This window comes from Notolepis coatsorum, assembly GCF_963971535.1.
Source record: "Notolepis coatsorum genome assembly, chromosome: 4".
Classification (NCBI taxonomy): domain Eukaryota; kingdom Metazoa; phylum Chordata; class Actinopteri; order Aulopiformes; family Paralepididae; genus Notolepis; species Notolepis coatsorum.
Genome location: NC_140168.1, coordinates 4,688,795 through 4,708,227, shown reverse-complemented (window position 1 = coordinate 4,708,227; position 19,433 = coordinate 4,688,795). Strand labels below are relative to the sequence as shown.

General features: G+C 42.9%; 1 protein-coding gene across 1 annotated transcript in view; it reads right to left on the bottom strand.

Moving 5' to 3' along the window:
- The window catches only part of LOC311227604 (uncharacterized protein), a gene marked incomplete at its 3' end in the record, with an annotated part of 124,956 nt that overhangs the window by 35,295 nt on the left and 70,228 nt on the right, over positions 1-19,433 (bottom strand). The window contains exon 11 of the mRNA XM_084313326.1: positions 14,188-14,274. Coding sequence (XP_084169452.1) covers positions 14,188-14,274 — 87 coding nt within the window. The remainder of the gene's footprint in view (positions 1-14,187; positions 14,275-19,433) is intronic.

Below are 19,433 nucleotides of genomic sequence, written 5' to 3'. Positions count from 1 at the left end.
GACCAGGACATATTGGGTGAAAATGTGTGTTGCTTGTTCTGTGTTAATCAAGTAGCTTAGGCCGTGTAATGGCTGAGTTGGGCATCTCTTAATTCAGTCTCTCCGATACAATAATTCCCTTGTCATCATTATGTCCCGAGACTGAGTTAACAATTGTCGATTTGTTGTCGTCATAACGTCATGGCCTTATTATTGTAAAATACGAAGGGATTAAATTAGAATAATGATCATCGAGAGAGAAGTCATTTGTGTATCTATTCCATCCTCGTCTCCGTGTCTCCGTGTCTAAGTCACCGGACTACGGTGCAATCAATCTCATCGAACCCAGCATCTCCTGCGTTGGTGACGAGCGCAATCTCCGCTACGCTCGCTACCTGACCGCCCCTGACCACATACCACTTTAACATAACCTATAGAGGGCGGCTAGGTGGTGTAGTGGGCAAGGCACTCGCCACCAATGTGGAGACGCTAGGGTTCGCATGTTCGAATCCAGCTCTCCACATTGTTTTCAGTTTAGCTGGTCGTCCGTACTAATACACATTGGCCGTATTAGGGGGTGGGAAACTGATGGGTGGGGATCGGGCGTTGTGGACAGCGACTCCTACAGGTCGGTTGGTGCGCCTGCGCAGTAGAATCAGGAAGTGTCGGGGGCAGCGTGAGCCTCCCACGCGTTACTCCTCGCCACTGAAAGATCGAGCTGCGCAGGTGAAAAGATGCGACTGCTGTTACCTCGAGTACCGGAGGGGACTTGTGCTATGTATGACTTAGTCCACATTGCAGCCGGCTTGTGGGAGGCAAGAAACAGCGTTCGTGACAGGGGAGGGTTGAATTGGATGATACGAAATTGGGATGGGAGAAAAAATAGAAAATGGGAGAAAAAGTGGATCAAAAAACATAACCTATAAAGGTCAATGGATTGAGGGTTGAATGCTCCCAAGCGCTGGAATACACACATGGTGTAGAAATGCTGCATACTACGTTCAATATCATCCGCGCGCCGTGTTTCTTCAGAGACGGTTTGTCAGCAGACGAGAGATTAGAGGGAGAGAGAAGACGCGCTGGAGCCCAGAGGACCACGGAACGGAGGATTACATGAGAGTAAGAACACTGGAGCCGAGAGGCTGTTCAGAGCCGGTGGTCCCCAGTGGCAGGAGAAACAACAGAGCTACGCGAGAGGGTTTAAACCCTTTCACTAGCACACTAAGGAAGGTTAACCCTTTCACTACCACACTACAGAAGGATAACCTTTCACTACCACACTACAGAAGGTTAACCCTTGCACTACCACACTACAGAAGGATAACCTTTCACTACCACACTACAGACGGTTAACCTTTCACTAGCACACTACAGAAGGTTAACCCTTTCACTAGCACACTACAGAAGGTTACCCTTTCACTACCACACTACAGAAGGTTAACCTTTCACTACCACACTAAAGAAGGTTAACCTTTCACTACCACACTACAGAAGGTTAACCTTTTCACTACCACACTACAGAAGGTTAACCTTTCACTAGCACACTACAGAAGGTTAACCTTTCACTACCACACTACAGAAGGTTAACCTTTTCACTACCACACTACAGACGGTTAACCTTTCACTACCACACTACAGAGGGTTAACCTTTCACTACCACACTACAGAAGGTTAACCTTTCACTACCACACTACAGAAGGTTAACCTTTCACTACCACACTACAGAAGGTTAACCTTTTCACTACCACACTACAGAAGGTTAACCTTTCACTACCACACTACAGAAGGTTAACCTTTTCACTACCACACTACAGAAGGTTAACCTTTTCACTAGCACACTACAGAAGGTTAACCTTTCACTAGCACACTACAGAAGGTTAACCTTTCACTACCACACTACAGAGGGTTAACCCTTTCACTACCACACTACAGAAGGTTAACCTTTCACTACCACACTACAGAAGGTTAACCTTTCGCTACCACACTACAGAAGGTTAACCTTTCACTACCACACTACAGAAGGTTAACCTTTTCACTACCACACTACAGAAGGTTAACCTTTCACTACCACACTACAGAAGGTTAACCTTTTCACTACCACACTACAGAAGGTTAACCCTTTCACTACCACACTACAGAAGGTTAACCTTTCACTACCACGCTACAGAAGGTTAACCTTTCGCTATCACACTACAGAAGGTTAACCTTTTCACTAGCACACTACAGAAGGTTAACCTTTCACTACCACACTACAGAAGGTTAACCTTTCGCTACCACACCACAGAAGGATAACCTTTCACTACCACACTACAGAAGGTTAACCTTTCACTACCACACTACAGAAGGATAACCTTTCACTACCACACCACAGAAGGATAACCTTTCACTACCAGACTACAGAAGGTTAACCTTTCACTACCACACTACAGAAGGATAACCTTTCACTACCACACTACAGAAGGTTAACCTTTCACTACCACACTACAGAAGGTGAACCCTTTCACTATCACACTACAGAAGGTTAACCCTTTCACTACCACACTACAGAAGGTTAATCTTTCACTACCACACTACAGAAGGTGAACCCTTTCACTACCACACTACAGAAGGTGAACCTTTCACTACCACACTACAGAAGGTTAACCTTTCACTACAGAAGGTTAACCCTTTCACTACCACACTGAGGAAGGTTAACCTTTCACTACCACACTACAGAAGGTTAACCTTTCACTACCACACTACAGAAGATTAACCCTTTTACTACCACACTACAGACGGTTAACCTTTCACTACCACACTACAGAAGGTTAACCTTTCACTACCACACTACAGAAGGTTAACCTTTCACTACCACACTACAGAAGGTTAACCTTTCACTACCACACTACAGAAGGTTAACCTTTCGCTACCACACTACAGAAGGTTAACCTTTCACTACCACACTATAGAAGGTTAACCTTTCACTACCACACTACAGAAGGTTAACCCTTTCACTACCACACTACAGAAGGTGAACCTTTCACTACCACACTACAGAAGGTTAACCTTTCACTACAGAAGGTTAACCCTTTCACTACCACACTGAGGAAGGTTAACCTTTCACTACCACACTACAGAAGGTTAACCTTTCACTACCACACTACAGAAGATTAACCCTTTTACTACCACACTACAGACGGTTAACCTTTCACTACCACACTACAGAAGGTTAACCTTTCACTACCACACTACAGAAGGTTAACCTTTCACTACCACACTACAGAAGGTTAACCTTTCACTACCACACTACAGAAGGTTAACCTTTCGCTACCACACTACAGAAGGTTAACCTTTCACTACCACACTATAGAAGGTTAACCTTTCACTACCACACTACAGAAGGTTAACCCTTTCACTACCACACTACAGAAGGTGAACCTTTCACTACCACACTACAGAAGGTTAACCTTTCACTACAGAAGGTTAACCCTTTCACTACCACACTACAGAAGGTGAACCTTTCACTACCACACTACAGAAGGTTAACCTTTCACTACAGAAGGTTAACCCTTTCACTACCACACTGAGGAAGGTTAACCTTTCACTACCACACTACAGAAGGTTAACCTTTCACTACCACACTACAGAAGATTAACCCTTTTACTACCACACTACAGACGGTTAACCTTCTGTAGTGTGGTAGTGAAAGGTTAACCTTCTGTAGTGTGGTAGTGAAAGGCTTAACCTTCTGTAGTGTGGTTGTGAAAGGGTTAACCCTTTGTCGTGTGACAGTGAAAGGGTTAACCTTCTGTAGTGTGGTAGTGAAAGGGTTAACCCTTTGGTAGTGTGGTAGTGAAAGGGTTAAAGGGGCCCTTCACCAACGAAAAACAGCTCACGCACACGACCAAGAGCTCTGTGTCGCACACATTCATTTAGATAGATAGATAGATAGATAGATAGATAGATAGATAGATAGATAGATAGATAGATAGATAGATAGATAGATAGATAGATAGATAGATAGATAGATAGATAGATAGATAGATAGATAGATAGATAGATAGATAGATAGATAGATAGATAGATAGATAGATAGATACTTTATTAATCCCCTTGGGGAAATTCAGGGTATCTCGCAGCTCACATAGCATACAGACATTTGACCATTCCCAAACAGTAGTTACACATTATGTCTGTATCATGAATTAAAATAAGTACATGATAAAATTCAATCAAATCATACCCATCAATATTAAAATTAAAATTAAAATTAAAATTAAAATAGGAGCGTGATTAGATAAAAGCAGGTGTATAAAAACAGGTGTAAAAACAGATGTAAAAACAGGTGTAAAAACAGGTGTAAAAACAGGTGTAACTATAATACGCTGTTGTACAGTCTGATGGCTGTGGGGACAAAGGACCTCCTGTGCCGCTCAGTCCGTGAGTGCAGGGAGATGAGCCGTCCGCTGCGACTGCTGCTCTGCCCCACCAGGGTGTGGTGGAGAGGGTGGTTGGTATTGCCCATGATGGCCAGCAGCTTGCTCTGAGTGCGGCTCTCCACCACGGTCCCCAGTGGGTCCAGTCTCCCTCCTGTCCCTTCCTCACACACGCCACAATCGCTGTGTCGTCCGAATATTTTTGGACGTGGCAAGACTCAGAGTTGTAAGTGAAGTCTGCCGTGTAGAGGGTGAACAAGAACGGAGCGAGAACAGTCCCCTGTGGAGCCCCAGTGCTGCTGACCACTGTCTCCGAGACACAGTTGCCCATTCTGACAAACTGTGGTCGGTCTGTCAGGTAATCTGTGATCCAGGAAGTGAAGGAGGGATCCACCCCCATCTTCCTGAGCTTGTCTTTTAGTATGGGAGGTTGAATAGTATTAAAAGCGCTCGAAAAATCTAAAAACATAATCCTAACATAACTCCCCGGCTCATCCAGGTAGGAGTAGGCCCGATGGAGCATGTAGAGGACCGCGTCGTCCACCCCGATGCTCTCCCGATACCCAAACTGCAGGGGGTCAAGGGTGTGTTCAGTCTGTGGCCTCAGATGGTGTAGGAGCAGCCTCTCCAGTGTCTTCATGATGTGTGACGTGAGGGCCACCGGTCTGTAGTCGTTGAGCTCGGCCGGGCGCCCAGCTTTGGGTACCGCGACAAGACATGATGTTTTCCACAGGACCGGCACCCTCATGTCCCGCAGGCTCATATTGAAGAGCTTCTGGTTGATTTAGGTTGATGGTCAGAATTAATGGATGAATTGTAAAGGAATAGAATAAATAGTGCCCTATTTGATTAGTCTCGATCTTTATTCATCTCGAATGCGACAGACGTAAACAAACAAGTCCGTCTTCGTCCGCAGAAAAACCAACATGGATGAGTTTGAGAATAGGCAGAAGGGAGCACAGCTTGTCTAGTCCTGCCCATTTCTTACATGATGACATTTAAAACTCTCTTACTACCTAAGAGAGATAAAATAATAATGAATAAAATAAGGTTAAAAAACAACCATTCTTTTTTGTTTTGAATCAAATCAAAACATTCCCAGAGAGCAGCTATCTATACACCTATAAGATTGTCCCCTCTCTGTTGCAGAGTTTAAAACCTTGATCTCCAACCTTTGTCAATCAAGTTGTACGTGTTTTAATTGATTGATTGTTATCCTTACTTGTCTTATTGTTGTGATTGTATATGCCGTGTGATTTTATAAGGCCTTTTTCTTAGCTTAACTCTGTATGTTTTGCTTAACACTCTGTATGTTTCGCTTAACTCTGTATGTTTTGATTAACTCTGTATGTTTCGCTTAACTCTGTATGTTTTGATTAACTCTGTATGTTTCGCTTAACTCTGTATGTTTTGCTTAACTCTGTATGTTTTGCTTAACTCTGTGTGTTTTGCTTAACTCTGTATGTTTTGCTTAACTCTGTATGTTTTGCTTAACTCTGTATGTTTTGCTTAACTCTGTGTGTTTTGCTTAACTCTGTGTGTTTTGCTTAACTCTGTGTGTTTTGCTTAACTCTGTATGTTTTGATTAACTCTGTATGTTTTGATTAACTCTGTATGTTTTGATTAACTCTGTATGTTTTGCTTAACTCTGTATGTTTTGCTTAACTCTGTGTGTTTTGCTTAACTCTGTGTGTTTTGCTTAACTCTGTATGTTTTGCTTAACTCTGTATGTTTCGCTTAACTCTGTATGTTTTGCTTAACTCTGTATGTTTTGCTTAACTCTGTATGTTTTGCTTTGCTTAACTCTGTATGTTTTGCTTAACTCTGTATGTTTTGCTTAACTCTGTATGTTTCGCTTAACTCTGTATGTTTTGCTTAACTCTGTGTGTTTTGCTTAACTCTGTATGTTTTGCTTAACTCTGTATGTTTTGCTTAACTCTGTGTGTTTTGCTTAACTCTGTGTGTTTTGCTTAACTCTGTGTGTTTTGCTTAACTCTGTGTGTTTTGCTTAACTCTGTGTGTTTTGCTTAACTCTGTGTGTTTTGCTTAACTCTGTGTGTTTTGCTTAACTCTGTGTGTTTTGCTTAACTCTGTATGTTTTGCTTAACTCTGTGTGTTTTGCTTAACTCTGTGTGTTTTGCTTAACTCTGTGTGTTTTGCTTAACTCTGTGTGTTTTGCTTAACTCTGTATGTTTTGCTTAACTCTGTGTGTTTTGCTTAACTCTGTGTGTTTTGCTTAACTCTGTGTGTTTTGCTTAACTCTGTATGTTTTGCTTAACTCTGTGTGTTTTGCTTAACTCTGTGTGTTTTGCTTAACTCTGTGTGTTTTGCTTAACTCTGTGTGTTTTGCTTAACTCTGTGTGTTTTGCTTAACTCTGTGTGTTTTGCTTAACTCTGTGTGTAGTGTACTGTACACTCGAGTCGACGTGACTGTAAATGATGGAAACCTCAGTTGCCTTTCGACTTTAAATAAATGTTTGAAATTAAATTAATTTAAGACACAGTATTTTCTCGCCTGTTCGAATCCAGCTCACAGCTCCGGGGTTGTCACCAGCTTGGCTGGCCGTTCACACTAATACAATTGGCAGTATTAGAGGGTGGGAAAGCTGGCGGGGTGGGTCCGGGTCGTTGTAAACAGCGACCCCTACAGTTCGGTCGGGGCGCCTGCTCAGCGCGGATAGGATCTAAGGGGGGTAGTGTGATCCTTCCACACGTTACACCCTCTCAGTGAGAGTCCGCGCTGCCAGGTGAAAAGAAGCGGTTGATTGGCTGGACGTGTGTCGGAGGAAGCACGTGATAATAGCCTCCACTCTCCCAGACCGACTGTGGGGGGTAAGTGCGCAGCGACCAGGAAGGGGATTGGGAATTGGCATAACGACTAACATTGGGATGGGAGAAAATCGGAGGAAAAAGGAGGGGGAAAAGATCAAAAAGAAATTAAAAAAAATTAAATACACAGTATTTTCTCCAGTGCACGGTGGGGCTGAACTGTGTGAACGGTGTACCTAACGATGATGTCGCTGACCGCTCGCCATTGCATGTACTATAGTGCTGTATATACCGTATATACATTTATATTTACCACATATATATATATATATTTACTGCATATATTTATATATATCCATATCTGTCTGAATATCGCTGCATATAATCCTTACTATATACATACTTATACACCTGCATGTAGCATGTAACCCGTAACATGATAGCATGTTCAATAATGCAGTATATACTACATAGATATATTTATTCTTATCTGTCTGTACATACCTGCATATAAGCCTTGTTACATAGATACTATATAAATATATATATATATATCTACACAGCCCTTACCTACTCTTACTAGTTATGCTGCTGCATCACTGTACATATTAATACTACAACTCTGTACATACATCTGATTGGCACTATTACTCAGTAGTACTAATTTATATATCTTATATACCCAGTTTAATCACCTGTACATTGTATATCACTATTGCACTTTACTGCTACATTTGCACTAGATGCCAAACTTATTTTTGTTGTTCTGTACTTGTGCTGTATGATGACAATACATTTGAATCGAATCGAATCTAATCCGTATCAAAGTGAAAATATCTCCATTCTAAGGGAGTCTCATGGCAAGCACAGAAAGACTCAGAAGAAGCTTCTATCCCCAGGCCATCAGGATGCTCAACGAACAATAACACTGTGTAACAACCATCAAATGCACTCACAGCACACACACCCACACGTACACACTCACTTTAAACAAACAACTCACTGCAGCACCCACTCTACACACTTTAGAACACCTAAACACTCTTTATATTTATTGGTAAAGGATTTGCACTACAACCCATACCTCAGTACACCTTACTGTAAAGTGTACCTAAATTGTACCTCATCCCATTTCTGCTTTGCACTATATAGTATATTGTATAGTATATTGTATATTAGTATTGTATAGTATATTGTATGGTAACTCAGTTACTTCTACTCTGCATTGAACATTGTATACATATGTACATACTGAACACTTGTGTCTACGTACGTGACTTATATTTTATACTTGCTATACTTCTTTTATTTTATACTCATCTATTTTTGTCTAGCACTGTCTCTGGAGCGTAACAGAAAGAAGCATTTTTTTGTATAAAAGTATTCTGTACTTCTGTGTGACAACTATTAAATAAAGAAACTTGAACTTGAAACTTGAGCTTGCACCTAATGAAGGTACTCTTCAGCGTGTCCATCCTTGACCTTCTGGACTGCAGAGTGAACACAGCGCATACAGGCACATCCTTCAGCTTTAAACACATTCCTCTTTGCTCTGTGGGCTAAGCAACTGTTTCCCCAGTGTCAACTAAACGGGGAGATCGTTACAACTTTGCCATGAAGGTGAAACTAAAACAGATGCAAACAGCGCAGCAAACAAAGAAGTATTGATAAATCAATTAAAAGCTCAACAGCGTGCATGCACACACACACATGCGCGCGCGCACACACACACACACACACACACACACACACACACACACACACACACACACACACACCTCTCCGTGCCCAAGAGCAACACGTTTTACAAAATGTGTATATTATAACTTAAATTACTGAAAAGTGTGACATGCAAGGGGGTATTATAATCACTCGTATATAAGATAAGATAAGATAATCCTTTATTGATCCCCTTGGGGGAAATTCAAGCATCATAGCAGCATGGGGGAGGGGGGAGGGGAGGTACAGGTACGGGCAGGGTAATAGTTGAAAGACATAAATATAGGCAATACAATTTTACCTGAATATAAGAATAATGAGAAGAATAAACAGTGGAAACAATATTAATAAATGATGCCCTTCTATCGGGTATATTATACGTTACAATAAGTATAGGCAATAAAGAATTTGAATATGAATACATACTGTGAGTAAGAGTGTGGCGGGGTTCTCTCGAGAACTCCTTGGAAACTCACACAAACAATGGCGTAGTCGGAAAAAGTACGGTTGGTGTTATTTAGTCGCCGGCCTCCCACGGGGCAGGGGTGACATTAATTTACAAAAAGTGACACAAGCGGAAACACAAAACAAAAATACACTATACTATACAATACAATACAAAATGAGTTCCACAATAACTCACAATAATAAACAGAACTAACTAAACACTTACGGAGCTTAGGGCGGCTACGTGGCGTAGTGGGCAAAGCGCTCGCCACAAAATGCTGGAGACGCTGGGCTCGAACTGACTCCACATTTGCTTTCAGTTTAGCTGGTCGTCCGTACTAATACACATTGGCCGTATTAGGGGGTGGGAAACTGATGGGTGGGGATCGGGCGTTGTGGACAGCGACTCCTACAGGTCGGTTGGTGCGCCTGCGCAGTAGAATCAGGAAGTGTCGGGGGCAGCGTGAGCCTCCCACGCGTTACTCCTCGCCACTGAGAGATCGAGCTGCGCAGGTGAAAAGATGCGACTGCTGTTACCTCGAGTACCGGAGGGAGCTTGTGCTATGTATGACTTAGTCCACATTGCAGCCGGCTTGTGGGAGGCAGGAAACAGCGTTCGTGACAGGGGAGGGTTGAATTGGATGTTACGAAATTGGGATGGGAGAAAATATAGAAAATGGGAGAAAAAGTGGATAAAAAAAAAACACTTACGGAGCTTCACCATGTTACCTACTTCGTAACTGAGCAGGTTGAAGACCCCTCTGCTCGGCCAAAACGGCCCTCATGTACACCTGGTATAGCCTCACATCAGGCTTCACACGGGTGCCACACATCATTAATTAACACGGCATACACAGGTGCGGCCACACATCATTAATTAACACGTCCTACACAGGTGCCACACATCATTAATTAACACGTCATACACAGGTGCCACACATCATTAATTAACACGTCATACACAGGTGCCACACATCATTAATTAACACGTCATACACAGGTGCCACACATCATTAATTAACACGTCATACACAGGTGCCACACATCATTAATTAACACGTCCTACACAGGTGCCACACATCATTAATTAACACGTGCTACACAGGTGTGGCCACACATCATTAATTAACACGTCATACACAGGTGCGGCCACACATCATTAATTAACACGTCATACACAGGTGCCACACATCATTAATTAACACGTCATACACAGGTGCCACACATCATTAATTAACACGTCATACACAGGTGCCACACATCATTAATTAACACGTCCTACACAGGTGCGACCACACATCATTAATTAACACGTCATACACAGGTGCCACACATCATTAATTAACACGTCATACACAGGTGCGGCTACACATCATTAATTAACACGTCATACACAGGTGCGACCACACATCATTAATTAACACGTCCTACACAGGTGCGGCTACACATCATTAATTAACACGCCCTACACAGGTGCCACACATCATTAATTAACACGTCCTACACAGGTGTGGCCACACATCATTAATTAACACGTCCTACACAGGTGCCACACATCATTAATTAACACGTCCTACACAGGTGCCACACATCATTAATTAACACGTCCTACACAGGTGCGGCCACACATCATTAATTAACACGTCATACACAGGTGCCACACATCATTAATTAACACGTCATACACAGGTGCGGCCACACATCATTAATTAACACGTCATACACAGGTGCGGCCACACATCATTAATTAACACGTCCTACACAGGTGCGGCCACACATCATTAATTAACACGTCATACACAGGTGCCACACATCATTAATTAACACGTCCTACACAGGTGCGGCCACACATCATTAATTAACACGTCATACACAGGTGCCACACATCATTAATTAACACGTCATACACAGGTGCGGCCACACATCATTAATTAACACGTCATACACAGGTGCGGCCACACATCATTAATTAACACGTCATACACAGGTGCGGCCACACATCATTAATTAACACGTCATACACAGGTGCGGCCACACATCATTAATTAACACGTCATACACAGGTGCGGCCACACATCATTAATTAACACGTCATACACAGGTGCGGCCACACATCATTAATTAACACGTCATACACAGGTGCGGCCACACATCATTAATTAACACGTCATACACAGGTGCCACACATCATTAATTAACACGCCCTACACAGGTGCCACACATCATTAATTAACACGCCCTACACAGGTGCCACACATCATTAATTAACACGTCATACACAGGTGCCACACATCATTAATTAACACGTCATACACAGGTGTGGCCACACATCAATTCACTTCAATCTACCCAGCAAATAGAAACACTGATAAAAACCCCAACCATGATAATCTAATAAATATATAAAGGAATGTGTGCATGATGAGATGAATGAATGTAGCACTCCCAGGTGTGTGCACCCTTCGGTGGGCTACTGGCGGTAAAAGAAATTAATGATGGGGGGGGGGGGGGTTTGACGTTCTCAGTAAATAACAGAAGGGAATGGTGAATGTTTGGTGTGTGTATGCGTGTGTGCGTACAGTACACGCGTGTGTGCGTACGCGCTGCTCACAGTCCGTGACGCGGAGCCACTCCGTCACAAAGAGTAAAAGTAAGCGGTATACACAAGGTACCCTAACTGGCATGATATACGTCATACGTTGTATATCGTATCAGTTAGTTATACTGTAGTCTCCGTGCATGTTTTGGTGGTTAAGAGGGACCCGGGGAACATAGAACCCTTTTGGAACATGGGAAACATAGGGGGAACATAGGACCCGGGGAACATAGAACCCTTTTGCGGATGGGGGAACATAGAACCCTTAAAAAAAAAATTTTAAAGCGGGGAACATAGAACCCGGGGAATATAGGGATGACCCCGTTAAGAGTCAGACACACTTCGTGGTCAGACATTCCTAATAGTCCTCGAGTTCTGGAGCCGTGTGTGTGTGTGTGTGTGTGTGTGTGTGCGTGCGTGCGTGCGTGCGTGCGTGCGTGCGTGCGTGCGTGCGTGCGTGTGTGTGTGTGTGTGTCATTATCTCTGTAAGCACACACTAAACGTCTTCTGCATTCTCACACCGTTGTGCTTCGGCTCAGACCCGGCAGACAGACGGGGTGCAAAGCCGGCTAAGTAAGGAGCCGCGCCGCTGAATTCTTCTCAACCTGTTCCAGGATCGGCCGACAGGCACAGATTGAGGTGAGACCTTCCGTCTCAGGTGTGTTCATGTGTAGTGAGTGAGGACCAGAGACGGCAACGTCTCCAGCAGGTCCGACGGGGGTCAAGTCCGACCGCAGCCGCGCTATAATGAGTCTCCTCACTCAGTCTACCTGCGACGTCTCCCCCGTTAAATATTCATGAGCGGAGGGCGGGTTCGTAGGTCGCTGCGTGCCGGAGCATCTCTCTCTCTCTCTCTCTCTCTCCGAGTGCAATTCTACCCCCTTTTGGAGGTAGAGACAGGAGGGATATTTTCTTATAAACTGCCTCAGACAGTTTGAGTCTCGGGGGAGTTTGCTGTACTAAAAAATCTTTTGTTTTTGTTTGGTTTTTATTAATGCAACCGTTTACAACCGTTATCAACGGCTAACTTTCTTCTTTTTTTTGGGGGGGGGGGGGGCTGTTTTCTCTCGTTTTCGAAAACTGCACGTCGATGACGTCATCGTCAGAAGGTCCGCATCTCGAGATTCATCCGTCGTTGTCTGTCGTGATCGTCTCAAAAGCACAGTGGTGTTGTGTTGTCTGCCGTGTGGCAGAGAAGAATGATGGAGAGGGGGGGGAAACTGAAAGAAGACGGAAAGAAAACTGAAAGAAAACTGAAAGAAGACAGAAAGAAAACAGAAAGAAAGACAGAAAGAAAAAAGAAAACAGAAAGAAAACAGAAAGAAGACAGAAAGGAAACAGAAAGGAAACAGAAAAAAACAGAAAGAAAACAGAAAGAAGACAGAAAGAAAAGAGAAAAACAGAAAGAAAACAGAAAGAAAACAGAAAGAAAACAGAAAGAAAACAGAAGAAAAAACTGAAAGAAAACAGAAAGAAAACAGAAAGAAAAACTGAAAGAAGACAGAAAGAAAGACAGAAAGAAAAACTGAAAGAAAAAAGAAAACAGAAAGAAAACAGAAAGAAGACAGAAAGAAAACAGAAAGGAAACAGAAGGAAAAACAGAAAGACAGAAAGAAAACAGAAAGAAAAAAGAAAGAAAACAGAAAAACAGAAAGAAAACAGAAAGAAAACAGAAAAACAGAAAGAAAACAGAAAGAAAACAGAAAGAAACAGAAAGAAGACAGAAAGAAACAGAGAGAAGACAGAAAGAAGAACAGCGTGTGTGACCAGAATAACACGAGAGGCCGTGTCTGTGGTTCTGACAGAGCTATGAATACTGAAGACATTAAAGTACATCAACAGGAAAAGGGACGGCCATTTAATGGAAGATAATTCCTTCCTTCTATCTCAGATGAAGACAGACGTCTTGTTAAAGTGCTCCGCGCATTCGGCGCATAATAGGACTTCAAACACAGAAATTACAAAACCAAAAATGCAGACAATCTTTCTCCGCGTATTACCACCGCCGCCTCCCTTCTTCTCCCCGTTCACGTCCAAAGGCGCGACATATCCGAACATTAGCGTTTGCGTTATATAAAACACATTTGCATTTCCACGTTTCATGCCGTCTGGCAGAGAGAGAGAGAGAGAGAGAGAGAGACGGTGGTTTTAACCTTTTCAGACGACGTGCCAGACGCGCCTCATGCCGCTGAAACTTTGTTTTGATTCCACGACGCGTGCCCGGACTCCGTGATGAGCGGGGGGGGGGGAGGGGATACTCACAGGCTGAAGGTCGTTCATGCTGATTGGGAGCTCCCTCAGGGTCAGGAGGAGGTCAAGCTGTGTGCTCAGGTAGGGGATGTTGCACATCTGTAGTAGGGGGGGGAGGGGGGGGGGAGAGCAATGAGCTGGGTTCAGATAGGCATGCATGCGTGTGTGTACGGTCAATAGCAAATGGCTGCTGGCGGGACAAAACCTCGTAACTCCAAAAACCCAACTTTTCAGCAGATGAAAAAAAAACGAACACAGATTTGAGGGCGAATAGAGTCACGAGGTTTAGACGGATGATTGGTTTAATGCTTTCCCATTGTGTATACTTTGTAAAACCACACACACATGGAGGATGATCTACTGAGTTGATACAAAAAATATATATATTATATATGATTATTTTATCCAAAGCGCTTTACAATTTCTTCCTCACATTTTACCCGTTCACTCACACATTCACACACCGACGGCGGAGGCGACCACGCAAGGTGCCAGCCTGCTCATCGGGAGCAGTTAGGGGTTATTAGTAGTGATGTCCGATATTATCGGCCTACCGATATTATCGGCCGATATCGGCATTAAAATGTGATATCGGAAAATATCGGAATCGGTTTTCAAAAAAAATATATATATTTTTTTTTACATTTCTATATAAATGATGTCCGATATTATCGGCCGATATCGACATTAAAATGTGATATCGGTTGATATCGGTATCGGAAATTAAGAGTTGGACAATATCGGTATATCGGTATCGGTAAAAAAGCCAATATCGAGCATCCCTAGTTATTAGGTGTCTTGCTCAAGGACACTTCGACACACTGGGAGGAGCGGGAACCTCCGGATTACCAGACGACTGCTCTACCTCCCACTGTCTAGCCACTGTCGCCCCTATCGTGTGCAACTAATACAGTGGTGGAGTATTTTTACTCAAGTACTGCACTTAAGTACATGTGTGAGGTATGTGTTCTTTACTTTGTACTTTTACTCCACTACATTTCAATGGAAATATTGTACTTTTTACTCCACTACATTTATCTCAACCCATCAGTTACTAGTTAATTTGAAGAAAAATAGTTTGCATAGAAAACATGGCAAACATGTAGCCTATATCATATAAAGTATAGAATAGTATGTACTTTCACATTTGAAGCCTGACAACAACAACAACAACAACAACAACAACAACAACAACAGGATGTAATCAGAGCAGCATAACCACATACCACTTTAACATAACCTTTAATCAGAGCAGCAGAACTGGACCACACACCACTTTAACATAACCTTTAATCAGAGCAGTATAACTGGACCACATACCACTTTAACACAACCTTTAATCAGAGCAGCATAACTGGACCACATACCACTTTAACATAACCTTTAATCAGAGCAGCAGAACTGGACCACACACCACTTTAACATAACCTTTAATCAGAGCAGTATAACTGGACCACATACCACTTTAACACAACCTTTAATCAGAGCAGCATAACTGGACCACATACCACTTTAACATAACCTTTAATCAGAGCAGCAGAACTGGACCACACACCACTTTAACATAACCTTTAATCAGAGCAGCAGAACTGGACCACATACCACTTTAACACAACCTTTAATCAGAGCAGCATAACTGGACCACATACCACTTAACATGACCTTTAATCAGAGCCGCAGAACTGGACCACATACCACTTTAACATAACCTTTAATCAGAGCAGCATAACTGGACCACATACTGTACCACTTTAACATAACCTTTAATCAGAGCAGCATAACTGGACCACATACCACTTTAACACAACCTTTAATCAGAGCAGCAGAACTGGACCACATACCACTTTAATATAACCTTTAATCAGAGCAGCAGAACTGGACCACATACCACTTTAACATAACCTTTAATCAGAGCAGCAGAACTGGACCACATACCACTTTAACATAACCTTTAATCAGAGCAGCATAATTGGACCACATACCACTTTAACATGACCTTTAATCAGAGCAGCATAACTGGACCACATACCACTTTAACATAACCTTTAATCAGAGCAGCATAACTGGACCACATACCACTTTAACATAACCTTTAATCAGAGCAGCATAACTGGACCACATACCACTTTAACATAACCTTTAATCAGAGCAGCATAACTGGACCACATACCACTTTAACATGACCTTTAATCAGAGCAGCATAACTGGACCACACACCACTTTAACATAACCTTTAATCAGAGCAGCAGAACTGGACCACATACCACTTTAACACAACCTTTAATCAGAGCAGCATAACTGGACCACATACCACTTAACATGACCTTTAATCAGAGCCGCAGAACTGGACCACATACCACTTTAACATAACCTTTAATCAGAGCAGCATAACTGGACCACATACTGTACCACTTTAACATAACCTTTAATCAGAGCAGCATAACTGGACCACATACCACTTTAACACAACCTTTAATCAGAGCAGCATAACTGGACCACATACTGTACCACTTTAACATAACCTTTAATCAGAGCAGCAGAACTGGACCACATACCACTTTAATATAACCTTTAATCAGAGCAGCAGAACTGGACCACGTACCACTTTAACATAACCTTTAATCAGAGCAGCAGAGCTGGACCACATACCACTTTAACATAACCTTTAATCAGAGCAGCATAACTGGACCACACACCACTTTAACATGACCTTTAATCAGAGCAGCATAACTGGACCACATACCACTTTAACATAACCTGTAATCAGAGCAGCAGAACTGGACCACATACCACTTTAACATAACCTTTAATCAGAGCAGCAGAACTGGACCACATACCACTTTAACACAGCCCATAGAGGTCAATGGATTGAGGGTTGAATGCTCCCATGCACATGGAATACACACATCATGTAGAATGCATACTACATTCAATATCAAATACTTCTCAACTTGTACTTAAGTAGAATTTGGAATGGAGGACTTTTACTTTTTACCAGGGTACTATTGTATCTGGTTATTTCTACTTTTACTTAAGTCCAGGAACCATGTACGGTACTTCTTCCACCACTGCTACCTACTATACATAGAAACAAGCTCTGTGTTTCTCTTGTCGCTTTTACAGTACACACACACACACACACACACACACACAGACACACACACACACACACACACACACACAGACACACACAGGCGCACTCACTCGACACAGTGCAATTATCATAACATTGCACAACCTATTTCCATGTGATTATTCAGATTTATTTCAAAAGCAGGAACTGCTGCAAGATACTTGAGGGAAATATAGTCATCGGACGCGCAGTATTCCCACAGACGCGGCTCTCTGCTCTCACGCACGCACGCAGAGGAGCCCAGATTGCCTGCACCTCAAGTAGAGAGAGAGAGAGAGAGAGAGAGAGAGAGAGAGAGAGAGAGAGAGAGAGAGAGAGAGAGAGAGAGAGAGAGAGAGAGAGACGCCCGCCAACCGCCTGATTTAGCAGAGAAACTGAAGGGTTGACACTTGGAAACGATTGGTTGAGCAGCCTGGTCGACCTTTAGGGCCGGCGCTAACCTCTAATAAATCACTCCGGGGTGGCACAGCGGCGCGGCCGTCAGAGGCTCAGGGCGCCGCTCTCTCTCGCGCGAGTCAAAGGGCGTGGGCGCGGGGGCGGTGGTGACGGATGGTTAAGGAAAGATATAAGGATTAGTGTAGAGATCCAGACGCTGTAATCATTTGGCTATTTTTGGAAGACGTGTGAGATAGAGCTGGATGTCTCCTTTTTTTTTTTTTTTTTTTTTTTTTGATACCGATACTGGTTGACGATTGCGGTGGTTCAGCTCCAGCGATCGGATTGGCCGAGAGGCGTTCCACGAGAGCACTATAGGGCCGGGCCATATTATAGCAATTTGATGGTACATTAGTTTTATTCTATCATGGAATTTCTTTTGGAGATTTGCGATACGCAATTATTTTGTCTAAATGAGTGATAAAAATGAATGATCTTAATTATATATTCATATTATTCGATTTAAATGCCTTAAAATATGCATCGACACCCAAGACCTGTACGACTCAGAGAGGTTTCACTTTCCAGGACCTCGGTCTCGTCCTCTGCAACATATTTTAAAAATCATTTTCATCACATTTTCTGACACGGGGTGATTTGATTGCTGGTTAACCGATCACTGTAATACCGTCTGTATACGAATATTATAGTTCTCCCTGAGCTGCAGGTGTTTTAACCCACTTTGCTACACAGCCTGCAATCCCCCCCGGATTTCACAGTGGTGTTTCTGAATCAGAATAAAAAAAACACCCTTACTACAATATATTACATATACAAGCCAAGGGATATATCTTAGTGCTGAAGTTATACTGTAGGATACTGTAAGTTATAAGTAACATGGAACTTACAAGATGTCCAGGACAACCTGTAGAGTAGACTATGAATATTTATATATCACAGTGCATCATGTCTGGCAGCCATTTAACCCATGTGGTGAAATAATAAAGTCATGAGAACTGAATATTCTTTTGATTTTTTTTTTTTTTTTTAATCTTTTTCCCCCTCCTTTTTCCTCCGATTTTTCTCCCATCCCAATGTTAGTCGTTATGCCAATTCCCAATCCCCTTCCTGGTCGCTGCGCACTCTACCCCCTACAGTCGGTCTGGGAGAGTGGAGGCTATCACGTGCTTCCTCCGACACACGTCTAGCCAATCAACCGCTTCTTTTCACCTGGCAGCGCGGACTCTCACTGAGAGGGTGTAACGTGTGGAAGGATCACACTACCCCCCTTAGATCCTATCCGCGCTGAGCAGGCGCCCCGACCGAACTGTAGGAGTCGCTGTTTACAACGACCCGGACCCACCCCGCCAGCTTTCCCACCCTCTAATACAGCCAATTGTATTAGTGTGAACGGCCAGCCAAGCTGGTGACACGCCGGGAGCTGTGAGCTGGACGCAATCTCCGCTACGCCACCTGACCGCCCGAGAACTGAATATTCTAACGAATTCCTACATAGAATTCTGAGGAAATAATGAAAAAAAAAATTTATAAAAAAAAAAGAACTACACCTGAAATGGTTTTAAGAGACGTTGTGAAACATGTTCTTTCCTTTTCTGGGTCATAAGGAAGGAGGGAGGGAATCATCATTACAACGCAAGTGTGGGATGTTGCCAATTCAGACTGAGCAGAGGGGATGATTAGTCAGTCCTTTCAGATTGCGATTGACACAGCTTTTTTTTAAATGTACAGT